The following is a 23,718-nucleotide window of genomic DNA, read 5'->3' as shown; positions in this document are numbered from 1 at the left end:
TGTCACAGCTTCCTGCTGCCCATCTCTTCCAGTCTACTCCAAAGTAGAGCCTATTTTCAGGTGAAGTTGTACGAGATGCAACAGATCGCAACATTTTTGGCACTCTTCTCTAATCCCCTAGCAGCCATACTTCAAAGCACCATGTATTGACTGCAATGAACATTGACATTCCACAAGTATTATCGTATAGAGTTCAATATCTTTAATCACAAGCTGGCTGAGCAGCCATGGTTATCCATACCTCTCTTTTTCAAGGATAAATAAATGGTAGCTATCAGATTTTCATGAACCCTTTAACTAAGTTCCTGCTCTGCAGATTCTTCAGTCACTACATCAACAATCAGCCCCCGGCAAGCTCTCAAACTGAAATTCTGAGCGACATGAACAACGTCTCCACCTTATCATGTGCATACCACAATGATATCATATCAGAGCACATTTCAGGCCCTGAACGTGCTGCCTAATTGTCAAAGAAAGGCATGCCAAAAATTCACTCTCAAATAAGTTTCTTGGAAATGAAGGTACATCTGATCCTGCCAAATGTTAATCAGATTCATAGAACCTCACAGTGAAGTTTAAGAACAGATCAAAACAGACCTCTGCATTGCAAATCCAAGAAATCCAATTAAAACACATTGATGTATGGAAATGTATTAATGAAAAGCGTGTGTATTATCAGAAGAAATTAAATGTGAATCAAGTTATGCACAGAAATGCCAATCCTGCTCTTCAGAATCACCTCCTAATCACTGACCATGGCTTTTCAACTGTAAAAACTCTGATGCAGAGCATTTTTCCTTGTTTAATGAGACAACAAAATAATAAAGGGTGTATTAAGCTGGTCTAATTTTCATTATAAAAGTAATATAGTCACATCTGGTTACCAACATCAGTAGATGAATTTTAAAATGAACGTCATTTTTAATCCTTATATGAGATTGTTAAATTTCAAAACAATGCAGCGCCTTATCAGGCAGATTTACCTGGACAATGTTCTGGTTTTGTTAAGTGCTTTGCTAATCACCAAAGAGGGTGCCGACTGTCGTCTCTGGGCCAGACTCTTCATTTTCTGCATAAGGAGGAGAAAGATAACAATAATTAATGGGGGTTAACTATATCAATTTGTCCTCTACTAGGAAACTCACCAGGTTTCATAATCTAATCAAATTTAGCAATTTTAACAATACTAGTAGCTTTGTTTTAGCATTGGTGCCCCATGAGATTATGGAGATATATCAGAGATTTTGTTCGTTTTTATTCAAACAGCTGTCTGGCATCAGATGCTCAGTAACCCTGAAGGGGTTGGCTGTTATCCAGTGAACAGTATTGCAAAGAAACCTATGGAAAACAGGTGTAAAAGAGTTGAAAAGCATATTCCAAAATTGCTGTGTCCAAAATCTTTAAAGCATTGAGAACAGATTGACAACTGCTTAGTGTAATCTGGCAGCACAGCCACTGTGGCTAATTACACTCTGGAAAGACTGCTTAGCTCTGGCCATCCAACTACTTTGTAATGCCACACAGAAAATATTATTATATGCCAAAATGTCACAGCAAACTTGTGCAATTTACCTTGGGTTATTCAACGACCTTTGCCAAAATATATTTTCTTGTATAATAGCTTATAAACGATCACAATGTCACAAGATAGGATGCTTTTCCGAGACACAAAACATTCTGCAGATGCTGGAATCTGGAGCAATACACAGTAAGCGCTGGAGGAACTCAGCAGGTCAGGCAGCATCCATGGAGGGAAATAAACAGTCGAGTTTCGGGCCGAGACCCTTCATCAGGACTGGAAAGGAAGAGGGCAGAAGCCAGAATAAGAAGGTGGGGGGAGGGGGAGGAGCACACGCAGGTAGGTGATAGCTGAGTTCAGGTGATAGGCGAGTCCAGAATAAGCTGAGAGGTGATAGGTAGAAGAGGCAAAGGGCTGAAGAAGAAAGAATCTGGTAGGAGAGAGCTGTGGACCATAGAATAAAGGATGGAGGAGGGGAGAAGAGGAGATGGGCAGGTCCTCAAGGCAGGGGAAGGGAGCCATAGGAATAAGGGAAGACAAAGGATTGGGGGGAGGGGGTGGGAAGAAGGGGTGGGGTTACTGGAAGTTAGAGAAATCGATGTTGAGGCCATCAGGTTGGAGCATCCCAAGGTGGAATATGAGGTGTTGTTCCTCCAACCTGCATCTGGCCTTAATGTGGCAGTAGAGGAGGCCATGGATAGACATGTCAGTATGGGTGTGGGATATGGAATAGGGCAGCACAGTAGCGTAGTGGTTAGCGCAACGCTATTACAGCGCCAGCGATCGGGGTTCGATTCCCGTCGCTGTCTGTAGGGAGTTTGTATGTTCTCCCGTGTCTGCGTGGGTTTCCTCCAGGTGCTCTGGTTTCCTCCCACATTGCAAAGATGTACTGATAGGTTACTTTGGGTTTAAAATGGGCGGCGCGGACTCGTTGAGCCGGAAGGGCCTGTTACCACGCTGTAAATAAAATTTTAAAAAATTTAAAATTTAATTTAAATTTAAAACGAAGTGATGCTTTTCTGACCAGATGGACAACTTTTATTTAAATCTACTTGCTCATACTCAATATTATCTCAGATAGTTCATTAGGTGTTTCTCCTACCTCTTAAAGGTAAAAAGAACATGCTGGAAATCTACGTATAGGACCATTTTTTTAATATTCAGAAGAAATGATGGCCAAATATCCTGTGATGCGTTAATGCAGCAACATCTTATACAATAGAGCGGAAGCTCATGAATAACCACACATCATACTTAGTTGGTTGTTGCATCCCCATTCTCAGCAGGATCTTCTGAGAACGTTAGTATATAAAAAAGAGAAGTCTGTGGAGCTATGGCAAAAAAGTGGAATAGTGGGACTAATTGGATAGTTTTTTTCAAAGAACAGGCATAGGCATTTTTGGACTGAATGGTCTCCTTCTGCTTCTATAATTCTCCCATTTATACATTACACGAGAAAATTGTTTACCTTGCAGCAAGTTTCTGACTATTAAGCATAGAGTGACAATATACATTTGGAAGAAGGGGACTCCCATCAGGGAGATCTGTGATATTTGGAATAAATAGGGTATTTGGTGAACAACATTCTTCCTGTAGTTTGGCTAAAAGCTTCATAAGGTCTGCCTACCGCTGTTCTTCAAAGCCACCACAAATTATAAGACCACTTGGTCTTGGTGGAAAGTCACCCTATGGCCAAGAGCATCTGGACATATGGCTAAGAAGTATGAAAACCCTTTTTTCCTTCTTTTAGAAAGAAATTGATGGCAAAACATTGTGCAGCATCTCTCATACAATGGAGTGGAAACTTATGAATAATCATTATAACTATCATCATAATACACATCGTAATTATTCACTTATTAATTGGTCATTCTCAACAGGATCTTCAGAATCAGAATCAGATTTTATTATCACTGACTTATCTGACATGAAATTTGTTGTTTTGCGGCAGCAGTACAGTGCAAAGACATAAAATTGTTATAAGTTACAAGATAAATAAATCGTGCAAAAAAAGGAATAACGAGGTAGTGTTCATGGGTTCATTCAGAAGTCTGATGGTGGAAGGGAAGAAGCTGTTCCTAAATCGCTGAGTGTGGGTCTTCAGGCTCCTGTACCTCCTCCCCAATGGTAGTAACGAGAAGAGGCCATGTCCCAGATGGTGAGGGTCCTTAGTGATGGATGTCGCCTTCTTGAGACACCGCCTCTTGAAGATGTCCTCAATGGTGGGGAGGGTTGTGCTGTGATGGAGCTGGCTGAGTCCACAACCCTCCGTAACCTTTTGCAATCTTGTCCATTGGAGCCTCCATACCAGGCTGTGGTGCAACCAGTCAGACTGTTTTCTACTGTACACCTATAGAAATTTGCAAGAGTCTTTAGTGACATACCAAACTCCTAACGAAGTAGAGCCAATGGTGTGGCTTCTTCGTGACTGCATCAATGTGTTGGGCCGAGGATAGATCCTCAAAGATGTTGAAGCCCAGGAACATGAAGCTGCTCACCCTTTCCACCACTGACCCCTCAATGAGGACTGGTGTGTGTTCTCCCGACTTCCCCTTCCTGAAGTCCACAATCAAATCAGTGGACTAAGCACACATCCTTGAGGTGTTCCTGTGCTGATTGTCAGCGAGGAGAAGATGTCGTTACCGATCCGCACTGACTGTGGTCTCCCGATAAGAAAGTCGAGATCCAGCTGCAGAGGGAGGTACAGAGGCCCAGGTTTTGAAGCTTGGTGATTAGTACTGAGGGGATGATGGTGTTGAACTCTGAGCTGTAATCGATAAACAGCAGCCTGGCGTATGTTTTGGTGCTTCAAAGAGTGGAGAGCCAGTGAGATTATTTCTGCTGTTGACCTGCTGTGGCAGTTGTGCTCCCAACATAAAATAGAAAGCCATGGATACAGTTCCACTCAGGCCCTGGAATATTTCTTCCAGCTGACTAGTGCTTAGCATTGGCTTGACCATTCTTTTCAGATGGGAATGATGACTAAGTAGAGAGCCAACATAATAAAAACACAGCTTAAAAAAAACAAAATAAATCTGCAGAATGGACCATCTGTCCCGTGCTTTAAGATATATAAAGAGGGGAGGTGGGCAGCAGAGATAAAATAATGAAAATGAAATACCTTAAAGTGCATAAATTTTTCCCTCAATATCCTTCCAGATAAATGTCTATTAAGTTGCTCCCATCATCTGATTCAGAGACAGGGGATTAAATTTGGTTGCAGAGAATTTTATAAGTAGTTTCAAAAGCTTACATTGGCAGGTGGTAGGGATATTCTCCATCTACGATTGGATAAGTCATATAATAGCATTTCATTACTACTCTAGCTTTATATGCTTTGAGAATTAATTATCAATATGTTTTACAAACAAAGTTCAATTGCTAATTACAGCCAAAACAATAGATATTCAGATAGGCAAAATAAACAGAAACACTGAAAAGGGGTTTATTTCCAGTCTTGTAAAACTATGACTTAATACATTAATATTTTTTAAATAGATGATTAATATCTAGTGACCAGTCAAATATTGAATAAATAATAAGCAGTAATTGTTCATCCATAACTAAAATACCTGCCAACAATGAAAATGTCTTCTGAAGAATGCAATATTACATCTTGTAGAGCCACAGAGAGTCATATTAACAGGCAATATATTGTCAGTTAATATTCACATTCATAATATTCACATCATATGTCAGTGATAATAAATCTGATTCTGATTCTGATATTTGTGTTGTACATAGGGCTCTAAAAATGAGCACTTGATCCTCTTTTGTACTGTAAATGTCTATACTTCTATATCTAACCAATATAACATCCACCACTTCCAAAGTTGGATACACATTTAATTGATGCTTTTGATAAAATCAGTGGTGTTCAGTCAGTGCATCAGTATTATTGTCCAGCATTTTCATGTAATGTCTATTTTGCTGATGCATGTTGTTGCATTACACGGTTGAACTGATGTTAGCAATGACAGTCAATTCAGGCAATCAGCAACTTAGCCAATGGATAGCTGATTCATACACAGTGGAGAGATTGAAGGTTTTTTTTTAAATTTATTTTTGAAGGTCAGGAGTTGGCTGGCTGCCAAAACGTTCAACAGTGTTTGGTGTCAGGGTTTATTCATGAACCAGAGGGAGATTGCTGAAACCAGGGAAACTTGCAGGGCAACTTATGACACATCTGCCTCAATTATGAAGCAGAGGCTTCCAGAAGAAGGGGAAGCCAGTGAAGAAGATTTTGAAGAATACAAAGGTGAAGATGTGGCAGAGGAGGAAACAGAAATGCAATACAATGAAGAAATCTACAAAGATTCCAGCACATTTTTAAAGGGTACACAAAGCTTGAATCCACACAATGATTACTGCCAGCAGTTTGTGGACATTGGTCATCACCCTCAAAACTTTATTCGTGATGTAGGCCTTGCAGACAGATTTGAAGTTTCTGCCATTGCTAGGCTGCACCAGTGGATTCCATAATGTAAGGACAGTGAGGCAGACCCCCCCACATCAGGTAAGGAGTGGCATGGGGAGACTGCAGGCCACAGTTCCTGGTGGTGAACCATGTTCAGCAAAGTTTAGCCTATGGAACTATCTGAGCCTGAGTCAGAAGGTTGCGAGCTGCACAAATTCTAGGCTTCAACTCTAGTGAGGGGATACTGTAAGTCATTCAGATGAGAGTGCTGAGGGACAATCTGCCCTCTCAACTAAATGTTAAGTAAATCAGGCCTTTATTTCAATGAATAACTTGGAGTTCTCTTCAGAGTCTTGGCCACTATTCATCCCTCAACTAACACTGATAAAAATAGATACAGAAAACATTAACTGTGTTTCACTTTCCACAGATGTTGCCTGATCTGCTCGGTGTTTTCAGCACTTTTTGTTTGTATTTCATATTTCCAGCATCTGCAGGTTTTTGATTTTCAATAAAACAGATTATCTGTCAGTATTATTCTGAGGCTAGTGGGATCCTTCTACAAATTCTTTTGGAGCATTCTGAAATTACAATAAACACCCTATAAGTACAAGTCTTTCTGTTCTTTCACTAATAATTGATCGATAAAATTGCAAGTAAAAATTAGATAAAGCTGCCGTGGACTGAAACTATCTCATAATAAAAGATTTTTTTTTGTGTTTGTGGTGATAGATAATTGAAGAAATCCACTGGTAGAATCCAGTATTGAAGTACATGATAACGTGAGCTGGTGTTTTGATACTTGCAGACGGGCTGCTTTGTCCTTTTTCTTTAAATGGATTTTATTCTTTTAGGAGAATTGTTTGATGAAGCTGATAAACTGATTGTATCCACACTGACATCTAGCATTTGGTTCCCACCAGTCTCGGAGGCAGGGCATGGACAAAGAACAGATATGAATTCCTTATGTGTACAAACTTTCCCAATATAGATCCCTGCTAAAATAAGGCAATAAAGAGAGGATGGTTGAAGCAGCAAATTTAAAAAGACACATATATTCAATGAAAGCAGAGAACACATAAGTGTAGTCTTAAACAATTAGTCTCTAACTTTTTTTAACTGCCTTATACAAGCTATTATTTAGTATATGTGTATATTACATATTCATTAGATGTTTAAGCTGACACATCTTCATTAATGCTTGTGTGCTTTTCACAAGAGAAATCATATTTTTCCCTCCAATTGAGGTTGTCAGGATGAACCAATTAAATCAGCTGACAGGTCAAACTCAGATGTTAGAATCAATTCTTTTCTCCTATGGTTGATTGCTCACAAACATAGAACAGAAATATTTTAAGATGAGCTAATGGCTTCCTACAAACTAAGCTGCTGAAGTCTTTGATTTAGTGTTTTTGTCTAAACAAGTTGCATTTCCCAAATAAGCTGATAAAATGCAGCCTTCATAACTTTGAGTTCTATTCAAAAGAGCATTCAGAAGTTAGATTAGTTTTGAGATTATGGGAATATTTCCGGATGTAAAATTGTTACGAACATGGAATTGTCAGCATTTGGAAATAGTAATAAAAACAAAAGTTGTTGGAAGTACTCGGTAGGTCTGTGAAAAGGGAATCAGAGAACACTTTAGGTCAATGAACTCTCATTAAAACTCAGAAGGATTAGAAATAAATAAGATTTAAGGTGCAATGAAAGTTTGGTGAAGAGAGGAGAGAACATAATGGAAAGTCTGTGAAGAGGTAAACATTAGGCATGACTAAGGGACAAAAAGGGTGAAGAAACAATGTGAAAGAGGATGGTTATGAACAAGCAAAGGAACTTCTGCATTGGTATTGGAATTGGTTTACTATTCTCACTTGTACCGAAGTACAGTGAAAAACTTGTCTTGCATACCGTTCGTATGGATCAATTCATTACACAGTGCATGGAGGTAGTACAGGGTAAAACCAATAATAGAATACAGAGTAAAGTGTCACAGTTACAGGGAAGTGCATTTCAAGTAGACAATAAGGTGCAAGGTCATTACAAGGTAGATTGTGAGGTCAAGAGTCCATCTCATTGCATAAGGGAACCATTCAGTAGACTTATCACAGTGGGATAGAAACTGCTCTTGAGCCTGGTGGTATGTGCCCTCAGGCTCCTGAATCTTCTGCCTAATGGGAGAGGAGAGAAGAGAGAATGATCCGGGTGGATGGGTCTTTGATTATGCTGGCTGCTTCACCAAGGCAGTGAGAGGTATAGACAGAGTCCACAGAGGGGAGGCTGGTTTCCATGATGCATTGGGGTGTGCCCACAACTCTATGCAGCTTCTTGCAGTCCCGGGCAGAACTTTTGCCATACCAAGCCGTGATGTATCCAGATAGGATGCTTCATATGGTGCATTGATAAAAGTTGGTGAGTGTCAAAGGGGATGTGCCAAATTCCTTTAGCCTCCTGAGGAAGTAGAGGTGCTGGTGAGCTTTCTTGCCATGGCATCTACGTGGTTGGACCAGGATAGAGAAAGCTGCCATTCAGTACACAAAGGCAATTGGTTGCCCATCACTTTAATTTTCTATCCCTCTCCCATTCTGACTTCTCTGTGGCCTCATAAGCTCAACTTGAGGAGCAGCACTTTGTCATACATGTGGGCACATTGCAGCCTTTGGGACTCAATATCAAATTCAACAATTTCAGATAATTCCCTTTTCCTGTTAGTATCAGAACTGGCCAATCCTGATGCAAGGTTATCTAAGGTTTTCCTCTTTCTACATACATTGGCTGATTGGTGGGCATTTCCAGCATTCTCCATTTGGTTTCAGGTTTCAACAGAAGTTCAGACCTGCATTTCACAGCTTCAACATGTAACAGAGTCGCAGATTTGTCGAACCATGGAAACAGGCCCTTTGACCCACTGAGTCCACACTGACCATCAAACACCCACATATTAATCCTACATTCATCCCCTTCTTTTACTCTCTGCACATTTCCATAACACCCCCGCCCCCCCCCCCCCCCCCCCCCAAGATTCTACCAGTCACCTACACACTAGGAGCAATATTTACAGTGGCTGATTACCCTCATAACCCACATGTCTTTGAGGAAACCAGAGCACAGAAAGGAAACCCGCATGGTCACAGGGGGAATATACAGACTACCCACAGACAGCACCAGAGATCGGGATTGAACCTGAGCAGCTGGAGCTATGAGGGAGCAGTTCTACTAGCTGTATGCCATGTCATTTTGTTTGCTTTCCCTGTCTCTAACTACCCTCATTAATGTATTAGAGATATTCTCTTCTACCAATCTCTCTCCCACCCTCGCTGCAACTTAAAACTAATTTTTTTCTCACTTTTCCAGTTATGATGAAGTGCTGCCTATCCTGCTGAGTATTTCTGACAGTTTCTGATTTTAGTTCAAATAGTTCCTTAAATGCCTGCAATTATTTATCTACTCACTAACCCTTCAATCTATTTTCCCAATCCGCCTTAATTGATGCACCTCACATACCCACATAACTAGGCCTACATTTTTTTCTGACATGTGCCTCTCCTACATCAAGACCAAAATAACCTGCTCCATCGTTGGTTACATGAAGAATATCCCAAATTGATAGCATTAACTCATCCTCAGGCTACTTTTGCTCATTTTATATGTCAGTCTTTTCGAAGACTAAAATCTCCCACAATTATTCTGTTACCTTTTCTACAAGCTTTTCATATTTCTTAGTTAATTCTTTCTGCAATTCTGTTGATGCTGCTAGGGGTCCATATCCATAGCAAGCAGTGTCTTTGGTCCTTTATTATTTCTTATTTCCACCTATGCTGATTATACTTCCTGTTCCTCAGGGCCAAGATCTTTACTCACTCTTGGCTTTCTGTCATCTTTCATTCTACGTACTGCTTTGCAACACTATCAATTTTCTCTCTCTTTTCTAAACTTTGTACCTTCAAATATATAACTCATAACTTTGGCCATCATGCAACCACATCTCCATAATAACTATTATGCTAAACCCACTTGTCTGGGTTTCTTCTGTTGGTTCATCTAATTTGTTATGAATTTTATGCATTCAGATACAGAACCCTTAACTATAACTTCTCGTTGAATTATCTTTGTTTCTTAATGCACTATTATTGTTAAATAATCTGTCCCTTCATTGCCTTGCCCTGCTTATTTCAAATTGGTATTTGGATAAATTGATATTTTAAGACAGAGATTGGTGGGGTTTTGTGATGTAAACCTATGAAGAATAATGAAGCAATGGTAGCTAAATGAAGCTTCATGTACAAGTCAACTTTGATCTAATTGCTCATCGGACAAACTATGTAAGTCACGGTGTCAACTTATTTTCGGTAATTTAACTGTTTTCCATTTAGTCAAGCATGCATAATTGAGGTACATTTGTTACTGGACAGAGTCCATACCACTGACAACAAAATAGTCAATCATCACAGGTAAATATATGGAATTATATTAATAAGTACTAAGATTCCTCCTCTCTATTTTGTTTTTTTGATTACTAGGTAACAAAGGTGCAGTTGCCTCACAGCTCCAGGAACCCAGGTTAAAGCCAGGACTGCGTGGATTTCCCCCAGGTGCTCCCGTTTCCTCCTGCATCCCAAAGGCAGATCAGCAGGTTAAATGGCTACTATAAATTACTCCTTAGTTCAGGTTAATGGCAAAAAGAATCGAAGGGAAGTTAATGGGGAAGTGTGAGAGGGAATAAATTTCAGCAATACAGGGAAATAAAAATTGGGGGAATGGGACTAATGTGATCACTCCTCTGGGAGCTGTCAAGGGCCCGACGTGACATTTTTTGGAAAGATAAATTAAGATTGCTTACCTCTTCTGAATGCAAATTGCTCATTTCAGAGTTCAAGTCTGAAGAAAGGCCACTTTGCTTTTGGAAAGCAAATACTATGGGCCATTGCACTTTACAAGAGTGAATTGAGACAGATGCCATTGTTAAGGTTTGAAGATGCTTATTGCCCAGTACTGAGGTGGGTGGATAGTTCTATTCTGACGCAGTTAAGCAGGTGAAGCTGAGACCAAAAGATCTAGAGGCTTCTGATTTTGAGCATCTTTTTTAATAATCAGCTATAGGAAGAAAGTAAGCCTTTTTACAGGTTCAAAGGAACAACAGGCTAAAAATTAACATTGATATAAATAATGGATGATCACTTCACATTATATTAATGGTAACACATTACATTTATTTTAATTTGATCTTGTTAAGCCCATGAACCTTCTTCTCATTTAACTTTTAAAATATATTTGCATGGATATGCAGCTTAGTAGGGATTTGTTTAGAGGCAGTGATTCCTTCTTCATGATGATATGGTTTTTACAATCCAAAAGCACTGATGAGTCTTACACAGAGAAACTCCAGACTCCAGGGCAGCCCATTTGGATAGGGGCATAATATACAGAACATTTCTGCACTAATTACTTCCCAAATCCATTTGTACCTTCTAAACAGTAAAAACATATGTCAGTGCACTCATTTTTCACTTAGTGTTGGCAGCCATTAACTGTAATGTAGACTTTTGGCAATTTTGTTTCATCTGATCCTGACCTTTCCCTGCTGCTGGTTTATCATCAAAACCTTAAAAGTATTAAAACTATTCTTGTCAATTGAGTATATATATATATCACTTTTATTGAAGTTTCAGCATAAAAACATATTCTATTAGGAAAACACGAAACAGCCCTTTAATTCTCCAATGTAGTTTACTGCTTTTTGTCATTTCCCTCTGAGTTGTGACAAATTTTGTAAAGCATCTTCCCTAAGTATTATTTTCCAATACAAAACATTTGCTTTTAAACTTGCTGGTCCTCCCACAAACTTCACCACCATGCACAAAATAAAATGAGGAAATGTTAATTACTACAGAGTAACTGCAGGAAATAGGTTTATCCACTTAGATGCAAGGATTTGATGGAAAGATCCTATGTTTTCTTCTGCAAGCGTCTCTTACTTTCACATGGATACAAATTGCTCCTTTCTACAGGGACCATAAGGAAAGAAATAACCCTCTCAGCCCTCAAAACGTTCTCATTCACTCTTTGGATGTGACTGACCTATAACTGAATTCCATTTACCCATCCTAGCTCCTTGATGTTCTTGCCTAGCAGAATGCTGCTTTGCATTGAAACACTCTGCCCATGAAGTGGAACAATCTTCCATTTTGCAGAGAAGCTGACCATATCTGTCATCATTTACTATGGGATAGCACAGAGCTAGCAGCGATTGAAGGCAGGGTGAGGGGAGGGGAGGTTATCAGAAGAACTGCCCACAGCAATTTTCTTTTAAAATTTGGCATGAAGTTTCTCATGGAGTGAAGAAAATTGAATAATCATCTTGCCAAATAATTCAGTCATCTCCTTGGAAATTTCTATATCCTAATATGTGGCACCACACAGGAAACTATTGAAGAAGATTAAAAGAAATTAAATTAATGGGATAGATTAGAATAGATTCCATGGGATGAAGCTAAGAATAGGATTAAGTTTCTCAGAAGGGATGGCAATGGCTAGCAATATCCCACAAATGTCTGCTATTGGGTTGCCTTTGCTCACAATGTACATCAACAATTTAGATTCCAAGTTAGAGGCACCAGTGTTCACACATGCAGCTGATACTAAAATCAAGGGCAATAGTAATTGTGCAAGGCAGATGCAAGGGCTTATTGGGAAAAAGAGGAATTTGGAAGTTTAGGTAAGATAATAAAATCAGCCAATCCGACGGAGAAAGTTGTGCAACATGAGAATTAGTATATAATTTACGAGTCAAGATAACATGGTAGATCTATGGAAAACTTTAGTAAGACTATAGCTGAAGTACAATGAGCAGTTTTAGACTCTATAATGTGGGAGCTATAAAAGGAGTTTTACACGAATTCATTAGAAAATTATTTTTGCTTTTATAAGAAAGAATAAATTAATGAGCGATTTGGAGCAAAAATGATCTGCTGGAGAAACTCTGCGGGTCAGGCAGCATCTGTAGAGGGAAATGGACAGTCGACTTTTCAGGTTGAGAGTCATTGAATCCAGATGAAGGGTCTAGACCCAAAACGTCGACTGTCCATTTCCCTCCACAGATGCTGCCTAACCTGCTGACTTCCTCCAGCAGCTCACTTTTCACCCCAGATTCCAGCATATGTAGTCTGTTGTATCTCCTAATGGGTGATTTGATTTGTGTGTTTAAAAGTTATGAAAGGATGGAACAGAGCAAACAGAAATAAATAAGTTTTTACTTCATAACCTGATCGAGAATCAATAGACAAATTAAATATAAGAGATTTAGGATGGATATTAGAAGAAACCTATTCACCGGGTTAATTGGATTGTGGAACGTACTACTGAGCCTAGAAATTGAAGACATGCCAATATTTAATAACAGGTTAGATAGGGAGCTAAGCAGATATATAGGATTAGGACCACTATTCATATTGAGGATAAGCAGCAAAACAGAATAGTTGAATGGAACCGCGTTTCCGAGTTGTAATTCCACGAAGGGCACATTTAATCTAATGTGAACAATTTAAAACTTTAAAAATGGAGCTAACATCCACAGTGCCTAAAAACTATTCCTTTCTGTAGGTTAATTATTTCACTGTTTATGGAGAGCAAATATTGACAAACATCCAACAGGAGGTGAAGCAATGCTAAGCATCCAAGCAATGTATTGCTCACACTGTCCACTCTCTGGCAGGCGTGTGTTTACAATCAACCGTCATAAAATCGTTTATACTTCGGCAAATTATGGAGCACAGTGTTTCTATCAGTTAAATGTTTTCAGCAGTGACTTTATCACTTACATAATTACGATTACACAAGACAAGCAATTAAATTAAAAGGAAGAAACGAGACATTTTAGCTGCCTTCTCACATTTTTAAATTAAAAGTTATATTAATATTGTAAACAGCCGCTCTCCACCAAACATGCAAACATGCGCGCATACATCCAAGTCTTTGTAAACACAAATGTATAAGAGTTTGGCTGGGACATTTTCGGGATTTTGCTTTACTTGTCTCAGGTTCAGTATCCATGCCACCTTCATGTACGACTTTGCTCCCTAGTGGTCATTCAGAAACCCTAGCACTACTTTGGCTGCCTGGAGAGTTAGTGTACAGCTTGTATCACAAGGAGAAGGAAACAATCGTGGAATTACGGAAAATATTGAAATCATCAGACATCCTCGGATGATACAATACGACTAACCACTACTGACACCAAAAGCAATGTATTAACGATGCCCTTGGTTAATCTTCCACAGCATTCTGTTAACACAACCTGACAGTTCCGGTTCCAAGCCACTCCCGGCTTTAGAATCATAGAACCGTACAGCATGGAAACAGGCCATTCGGCCCAACTCGTCCACACCAACTTTACCGTTCCAAATCCTTTCAAGATGGATGAAATTGCCTTTTTGCACGCGAATAACGCTGCAACAATCCGATTGTCACCTATTTGTAACCGCTTTCCAAACACAATGGGCCGCAAAATTGTCGATACTGATGCAAATGTCATCGATGTACCGATTAGGAAAACCAACCCAGTTGAGCGCCATCGTTTTATCAAATGGGATGATTATTTTCCCGTACAATTCTCTGACCCGCAGGACACACGACAAAAAAACCCCACACATGCTGCATTTTTATCGCATATCACAAACAGCAATGTGCTTTACCAGCCGCTAGTTTTGACACACATACACCGTGCTTGCCGCCAATACAGTCTTCGTGAACACATCGACAGACATAGCAGAGAAGTTTAAAATTCTAAACACTTGGCTTCATGTCCAAGTTTTAATTGGCGCCTGTATAACTTACACCAAGGACCGGCAGCACAGCACCTTTTCAGGAACAGAGGACTAGGACCTTTTGCTGCGATCTTTCCCAAATTCGGTCTCTGCCAGGAGAATGGCATATACTTTTCCGTAAACACTATCACACATTAAAAGGTAAGCTAAAAACAACTCTCCCTGCTTTGGCCAATATTCAGGTAAGTAAACCAGCAGAGAACTATCACATACAAATATCGACTGTCCAGAATGTATCCCAGCATCTGTCCAAAGAAAACTATACAACGGCTCGTCTCCCGTGAGCAACAGGGGGTTTCTACAGAGTATTGGGGGATGCATATTTTGCACAGGGTTGCTGAAATTCGCCGTTACCTTCTTCTCTGTCCCTCTGCAGCTCGATATTCGAGTTTCCCCCGTCAGGGAAGAAGAGCGACTCTGACCAATGTTATCCTGTTGTGGCGACATAGTTTGAAGAGGTGTAATTCCTTAATCAGTCTCTGAATCCATCTCACAAACAGCACAGCTATTCACAAAATATTCTTGGTGCAGGACCTAACGAAAGCTTCATTCGGATCAGATCAAGTCCCTCTCCCTCTCCAGTAACAGTGTCGATGCAAGTTCTGAGTTGTCTGACGATCTTGTTTTTAAATAAGCTTAGTTAAAACCAGCGTCATTGCTTTGCCATGGATACAACTCCTTGCGGGTCCAACTAACCAGACGCTGGGTCTTAAAGCCCCACGGGTTACCTACTCGGCCGCACGCAAATCTCTGCTTGTTATGCATCTGTGTCCAGGTCCTGTCACTCCCCGCCAGCTTCACTTAGTCCAAGATATTCACAGAAATAAACGGTCATCACTGCACCACACACGCTTCTCTCTCCGTTACTTTCACGCCCGAATAAAATCCCGTGATTAATTTTGGATTCAACAATATTACCGTTTCGTTCTCTCTCTAATCTTGTCTGGATTCTACAGAAATGGAATCGCTAATGTAGATTCCATTTCTGAGGATTAAATGATTGCAGTAATTCAGGGAGGCAATAGACTTCATTAATGTTATAATACACTTGGATCTGAAGTTCATAGAAAGAAACATTTTGCTCCGGCTCTGTCCTCCAGTCTTTATGATTATTGTCAACGTCCTCTCTTCAGAAAGTTCCAATCTTCAGTCCTATCGTCCTCTTCAATCCGCCCCTCTCTAAAGCCTTTCTGAGTCTTACTATCATTTACATATTTTTAAAAAATCTATTCATCCCCATTTCCACTCCGCCCCTTGCCCCGAGTCAAAGGCACAAAAGCACCCATGCTGTTCTCCTTCCTAGGCAGTCCCTCGGGATGGAGGATGACCGTCCTTCACTCCAGTCCAAGGAGTGGAAGATGCCTGTGCGTGAATTCATTGAATGTGAGGGTGGGGCTGGGCACTGCATACCAGTTGCTGCATGGCTCAACAGAGGGAGAGCTTGATCCAATGGCAAAGAGATAAGAGATCCAATGTGATTGGAGACTTAGTCTCATATGTACATGAACACCACACACACACACACACACACACACACACACATGCACACACTGATGGGCTCTGACCACACAACTATACACAAAGTCTGTATAAACTCTGTTGGACAGTCAGAGACTTTTTCCCGGAGGACAATGGCTAACACGAGGGGGCATAATTTTAAGGTGATTGGAGGAAGGTATAATGGGGATGTCAGGGGTAAGTTTTTTACACAGTGAGTGGTGGGTGCGTGGAACGCCCTGCCGGCAGAGGTTGTGGGGGCAGATACATTAGAGACATTTAAGAGACTCCTAGATAGACACATGAATGATAGAGAAATGGAAGTGTTAGATCTTAGAGCAGTATAAAATGTCGGCACAACATTGTGGGCCGAAGGGCCTGTACTGTGCTGTAATGTTCTATGTTCTGTACATGGCGACAAACACACATCTTATCCATGCCCTGTTATGACAATAACGAGGGCTATCGCTTAACATTTTATTTGGGTGTCCAACGAAGTTTGACCTTCTGCATTCACTGGCTCACCTATTTTCACGGCACTGCGCTCGCCCCTTTCCATGCCATGTCTATGCAGTTAGCACATCTGCCACAATACCGTCTATAACTACCGCCCACCGTCACCCAGGTTTGCCCGATGTTATCATTCTTATCCTCACTTTCCTCAGCCACAGCCCGGGCCATACCAGTTTCCCCCACATGTACAAAAACCCAGACTCAGGCCATCTCTACGACCAGTCCTTGGTCACCTCGGTCCGGGATAAGGAATTCCCTCACAGGAGATCGAGGTAGGAGCGTTCTTCTTTGGATTTCAGCAGCATTTCTGTGCCATGCCACTAACCTACCCGCCCCCCCCGCCCCCCACGTTCTCCCTACGCCTTACTCTACAACGCTACCCTTTTGGCAAGCACTCACGCCGACCCCGATTATGTACAATTTCACTGATCTGCTTAACCTTGAGATGAGCTTCACACCGCACAGTAACCACACCGAGACCCATTACCACATGACGCCCTGCCCCCTTTCCAATCTTATTGCCACTGCTGCTGCAACTTCTACAGACTCTGTCCATCCAACACTCTTCCCTCCCCAGTCTCCTGCGTACGCCTTTTGCAAGTTTCCAACTCCTTCATCCTGTCCTCCTTTGTTCCTTCTCACCCGTCCACATTAACCATTGCACACTTCCCAAAGCACTGTCACAACCTACACCTAACCTATTACCTTACCTCTGGACCCTCCTTTAGAGCCATCTCTCGGCAATACTGGCTTCACCGACTACACCTCTCACCCCACCCGCCCCCCTCCCCGCGCCATGCTCTGGATCAACTTTGGATATTTTTCCACACGTAAGATGCTGAGCGAAATTTTACGTAAAGAGTGGTTTAAATTTCGAATTGTTATCCCCACCACAAAATGTTCCAAAGGATACTGTTTTACGATTCCCGATTGCTGCCACTGGTTTCATTTCTCTGGCAGGAAAACCGCACCTTCACTTTAATTCTTACTTTAGTGACATCGTTGTCACTCGCAAATTCACTTCGAGAACTGAAAGACATTAGGACCCAGTGAGGGGCTGATTAGGACTAGACTAGAAATAGATAAACTCATGCAATGTCAGCACATACCAAGCTGTCTTCTCGGAAAAAAAACACACACACATATAAAACCAGTCGCTACGACCACTGCCCTATCACTCAGGTTAGCAGAGTTCTACGTCGGTATCATAGCGCTGCCTTTCTTCCTTGTCCAGCCATAGTACATCTATTGAACGGCGATGGGAGAAAACTGCGATCACTGACGATTCGCACACTGCTATCATATGGAACGGCATGTTGTAGAGAACTTGAAACCGGAGCCAAAACAATTTTTAAATTTAAAGCAGTATTAAATTAACCCCTTTACACGGACTGATGTTGTAACAAATTCCATCCTTCCATTTTCTGTAACAGGCTTGTGTTTGTTGAAGCTGTCAACTACTGTAATAATAAACTGATGTGAGTTTGGCAGGAATTACTGTTGAGCAATTTGCATTATAGGTTGACAGATACAATACGCCCTTTACACTTACAATCAGTGGCATCTGACATCGGAGTTGCTTCTCTATTTTGTTTGCCATTTAAAAAAATATTTCCGATGAAACAAGGCTGTACGTACACAAGGTATCAGAGATATAGTGCAAATGTACGATAAGTCAGCAGCGGTACAGAGATAATATAAACTCTGAGGTCAGGGATATTTCCCGGAACTTTGAGAGAAGTAATGAGATGTGGTGCATTAATCCTGTAGTCGAGGAGTCCGCAATTAGTGACCCTGAATTATTTTTTTCAGTGAAAGGAGGAAAGATCTTGCATTTATGTCGGATCTTTCATAAACTGAGCCGCGGACAGTGGGTACGTTTGCGATCAATCTTCATCACCCTCCTCCCTCCCATTCAAAACAACGGGGAGGAAAAAAACTTTCTATTCATTAATCTGTGGAACTCACTTGCCGGGTTGGTGCTGAAGGTAAGAATATACTCAAATTCCAGGTTAGATTTGATCGGCGGTAGAAGCAAAAGGGGAGCAAGGCTTCTGGGAATAGAACAGAAAATGTGATTGTGCCTGCGGGTCCTTCCCCGGGTTACGGCAGAGTTCCGTTCCTGTGAACTGTTCGTAACCCAAACAGTTCGCTAGTCGGAAATGCGGCCGCGAACCTAGTTCCCCAGGCGGCAGAAGATGCCCGCAGCCCCGCAGCAGTCGGCAAATCTACCTCGCCGGTCTGCCAAATGGTCGGGCTTGTACATAGCCGGGTGTTCGTAACCTGGGATATTTTCTCTTACAAGGAGTAAATGGCAGGACAAACAGGTTGGGCCGAATGGCCTGTTTCCTTGATGTAACTTGTGGAATTGTTTTAGATATTTCCCAAAGATTGCGGCGCCTTTTTCCGTATCTGCTTTGTGGATATGGCTGGAATCTACAGAACCACACTAACCATCTGGAACCGAGTTAAACAAAGAAACCCCGCAGTCAGGCCTCCCTCTATATTATGGCACTGCTTCACAAGTGATTTCAAAGGTTCGGGGGATTAGATAGTGCCGGTGGTTTAAGATTCCGAGGTGACTTAGATGGAAGCTTGCTCTACAATGGGTGGTTAGCCCCTCTTCAGTGCGAAACACTATCTCAGTGAAGAAGTTGATGAGCACCGTGAGAAAGGTGACAAGGAGCGTGAATGAGCATCCGTTTACTAATTAAATTGATTGCTGCAGCTCAAGTTACGGAGCTGCACATCATCTGGTCCTGTCATTACCAACTCATTCTCTGAGCAACTGGTCAAATTGGGTTGAAGATTTGTCGATAAGGATCATGAGTGCGATTTAAAGCCCTTCTCAGTTTTCACTGTTCACTATCAGATTGAAGTGGGACGACCTAAACTGCATTGACGTCACCCTGAGGCTGGGACTGAACGGTCGCTGCGACCTTACTGATAGTTGTCCCTTGGCTTGAAACGGGAAGAGGAGATGAGGTCAGGAAGAGCAGCACCAGCGATGGTGAGGGAGAGAGAGGGGTAACAATGGATGGAGGAGGTGAGACACGGTGCTCCTTCATCTGGTGATTACAAAAGATCTACTCCAGCCTTTGTGCCAGAGGACCAAGCTCAGGATTACAAAAGAGTAGGAAGATGAAGTGGAAGGACAAGGTTGAGGAGGAGGAGAAAGATAACAGGGGGCACATCAGGGGGCACATCAGGGTTCCTGGTTGATGACCTGTAGCAGGGCGGGACACCTAACTGATAATTGACAGTGTGTGTGTTAACTTCCTTATATGAACACCCCATAAAGAAGTCTACCATCTCCACTTGAACTTTTCAACCTCTTTCTTGTGAAGAATACATTTAAAAAAGACACAATTCTGCCACTGTCTAACCATTCTCCTTTGTTATAGAAATGTCATTAAACCATGACATTATCGACACTCCCTGCAAAATATTAAACCATTCGCTCCTTACAAATATTAACCACCCACTTTGGTGCTAATCTGTAGTGCCTAAACTGTGAGTGTTCTTACTTCTACTAAATTCAACCTAACTGTAAGCAATATGCTGAGTCTGAAGAGGGTGTTTGAGATGTATTCTTGTAATGCCCTCAAGACTTCATGTGACATCATGGTCCCAATACAACAAATCAGCATGTGCTTGAGCCACCTGAGCTATCAGTCTGAAAACCTGCAGGTTACGGCTGGGATAATGGAGGAGTTTGTCTCTATCTTGAATCAAGGCTTGATGCAGAGCTTCAAATGCCTCTTTTCCAATTTGTAGGCAATAGCCAATTCCATCCAGATGAATATCATGTAGAGTCTGATGCCTGAGATTGCAGCTGTCTTTGCAGTCAGCTGCGTCCACTGCAGTGGAGGCCCAAACATCTTCCACTTTACAGCAATGAAACTTCAAGCTGTTCCCATGGAGGACCTAGGCTCCTCAGTTGCAGACTGTCTCAGCTGCCTGGAGATTTGTTTTACAACAGATCAATACACTGACTAAACAAATCCTTAGTTTAGTGGTGGGGGATCATGAAGCAGGAACTGACAGGCCTCTTTCCCAAAGCTAGCATTCCTACCCTCTCTCCCTCTACCACCAATCCCCAATCAGGTCCAGAGTGGGTGAAATCTATGCCAGGCTGGTACCAGTGTGGTGCAGCATGTTCATGATGCACTGCCTCTCTAGGGCACTGTACATGAACATCTAAATTGCCATCCACATACCTATCACTCAAGCCACATGTAGTAGAAGCATTACTTAGGCAACGGCTTTTTTGGTTATGATTATGAGAGGTCTGGAGGGTTATGGACTGGGTGCAGGTAAATGGGAATAGCAGAATAACGTTTCAGCACAGACTAAAAGGGCAGAATGGCCTGTTTTCTGTGCTGTAGTGTTCTATGGTTCTATTAAGATATTACAAACATAAGATTCAGAAGCAGGAGTCGACTACACAGCTCCTCAAGACTGACCCACCATTTAATTAGACCATGGCTGATCTGTCTGTAACCTCAACACATTTCCATCTACCCATGGGAACCTTTCATGTGCTTAGTTATCAAGAATCTATCTTTGCCTTTAAAATATTCAGATTCTGCTTCCACTGCTCTTTGAGGAGGAAGTTTCATTGCCGCATGACTCTCTAAGGGAAAAAAAAGTTGGCTTAATTTCTCTCTTAAATGGGCCACCTCTAATGTTAACACAGTGATCCCTAGTTGTAGAAATATCCTCCATACATTCACCATCAGGACCTTATGTGCTTTAACTAAATCCCCTCCTAGTCTTCGAAACACCAGCAGAGGGGTGATATAGTGACATAGTGAGGGCAGCATAGTGGCACAACAGGTAGTACTGCTGCCTTACAACTCCTGCAACCCAGTTTCAATCCTGGCTCCCAGCGCCGTCTGTGTGATGTATGATTTGTTTCCTCCCACATCTCAAAGATGTGCTGGTTCGTAGGATGATTAACTACTGTAAATTACAGGTATTAGGATAATCAGAAGTTGATGGGCATGTGAGTGAGAATAGGTTACAGGGAAATAAAAAGCAAAAAACAAACTGCCGGGGAACTCAGTGGGGTGAGCAGCATCTGACCCATTGAGTTCCTCCAGTTTTTTTTTGTTCCAGATTCCAGCATCAGCATCTGCAGTCTCTCATCTCCATTTTACAGGGAAATAAGTTGGGGAGTGGATTGGTAGGATTGCTTTGAGAGCTGATGTGAGTAATGACCTCCTTCAATGTTGTAAGGAAATATGAAAACCAAAGACATGCCTAGCCTGCACAACCTTCATAACACAACCCGCCCATTCCAGGTATTAGTCTAGTAAACCTTCTCTGAACTGCTTCCAGTACACTAGCTTCTGTCCTTAAATAAGGATCCCAATATTGTGTGGTCTCACCCTATATAATTGAAGCATGATCTTCCTACATTTGAATTCAATTACCCCAGCCATAAACAATAACATTCTGTTAGCTTTCCCAAATACTTGTTGTATCTGCAGTCTAGCCTATTGTGAATCATGCACTAGGTCACCCAGATCCCTCTGCGTCTTCAAGCTCTGCAATCTTTCACCATTTAAGTATGTCTTTTTTCATTTTGTTCTGCCAAAATGGACAATTTCACATTTTCCCACATTACACTCCATTTGCCAGATCTGTGGAGGCAGGGGTGTGGTTGATGTTTCAGGTCAAGACCCCGATTGAACACTCCCGCTCCTGAAGAAATCCACTCTCTTTGCAGGACTGTGGGGGTATATCCCCAACCTCTCCATCTGGAAACTTGCAGCTGGACAAGATATTATTTATGAAATATTAAAAGTGTTAAATATTTATTATAAGGTTGTAGTGGCTACAATCATATTGTACATGTATAAATCACACAGGTACGTTTGAAACATTGCATACACTAGCCTGGAGAAATACGTCTTCAAGAATATTGAGGTTTGTATTAATAAGTGACAAAGACAACTGATGTGCATGTGACTGCTTCCAGTTTTAACCACTTCCCTTGACTTTCACTCCTTTCCCATCATCTACACCTTGAGAGTTGGAATTGGATAGAAACATTCACTGGAAATGTTTCACTGGCAACTTACATCACCCTGCAGCCTTCACTAGATCATCACCCTGAAACTCCCCCTAACAGCACCATGGGAATACCTCCACCAAAAGTGTGGCAGTGGTTCAGGAACCTGTCTCCCCATCACCTTCCCAAGGGCAATTCCAGATGTTTGTGAAATGCTGATCCAGCAACAATCCCCACATCTCATGGGTGAAGAAAAATAAACAATAATATCTCATTTCACCATTGGACCCATCTTACCTTCGCTATTTTGCTAATCACTTCAAAGTCCATTTTGATCCTATTCATGTACATAAGAGTCAACCCAATTATCATGTCAACCAATATACCATTGCTTTGTAAGTGATGACTCTTGTGCATACCTATAGCTCTGTCCATATGCATGCATTTGTCAGCTTCTTCACCGTACTCTCTCAGTGGCTATGGTATGGGTAGTGGTTGGCTACTCACATACAGTCAGTCTTTTAGAGGGAAGCCAATTGTCTGCCACAGAGTCATTGCTACTCCTCTGGGACAGTGCTTCAGCAATTTTTGTAATCTGTTTAGATAGAGTACCATAATACTCCCACAGCTTCTTTGAACTGTGTTACCCAGAGCCTTGTCCCGGACTCTATGAGTTAGGATGGCAGCAAGTTGACCTCACGTTGCACAAGTCTGAACTTCCATTGAATTGGAGCTGACTTCCATATTAAGAAGGATGGATTCAAGCTCCATACAAAGCTGTATGTAAGGTTGCTGCTGGTCTCCTCTAAGCTCCTTGACATCTGAAGCATACTTTCTGGCAGGCCTGTCATTGTTCCAAGCATCTCATTGCACACAAATGTCAGCCTTCGTCAGTAGCTCCCCACCCCCCCAATTGAAATCTTCATCTGAGTCC

At 41.5% G+C, this 23,718-nt stretch overlaps 1 protein-coding gene across 1 annotated transcript in view; it reads right to left on the bottom strand.

The window, feature by feature from the left end:
- arhgap20 (Rho GTPase activating protein 20) overlaps positions 1-17,249 on the bottom strand; it is a 66,966-nt gene extending 49,717 nt beyond the window's left edge. Inside the window, exons 1-3 of the mRNA XM_052026540.1 lie at positions 17,165-17,249; positions 15,110-15,222; positions 984-1,069 (exon numbers count right to left, since the gene is read on the bottom strand). Coding sequence (XP_051882500.1) covers positions 984-1,069; positions 15,110-15,222; positions 17,165-17,249 — 284 coding nt within the window. The remainder of the gene's footprint in view (positions 1-983; positions 1,070-15,109; positions 15,223-17,164) is intronic.
- Positions 17,250-23,718: the final 6,469 nt, after the last annotated feature.

The sequence above is a fragment of the Pristis pectinata genome, chromosome 11, assembly GCF_009764475.1.
Source record: "Pristis pectinata isolate sPriPec2 chromosome 11, sPriPec2.1.pri, whole genome shotgun sequence".
NCBI classification, from domain to species: domain Eukaryota; kingdom Metazoa; phylum Chordata; class Chondrichthyes; order Rhinopristiformes; family Pristidae; genus Pristis; species Pristis pectinata.
Note: the sequence above shows the minus strand (reverse complement) of the source record. Positions and strands in the feature narration are given on the sequence as shown.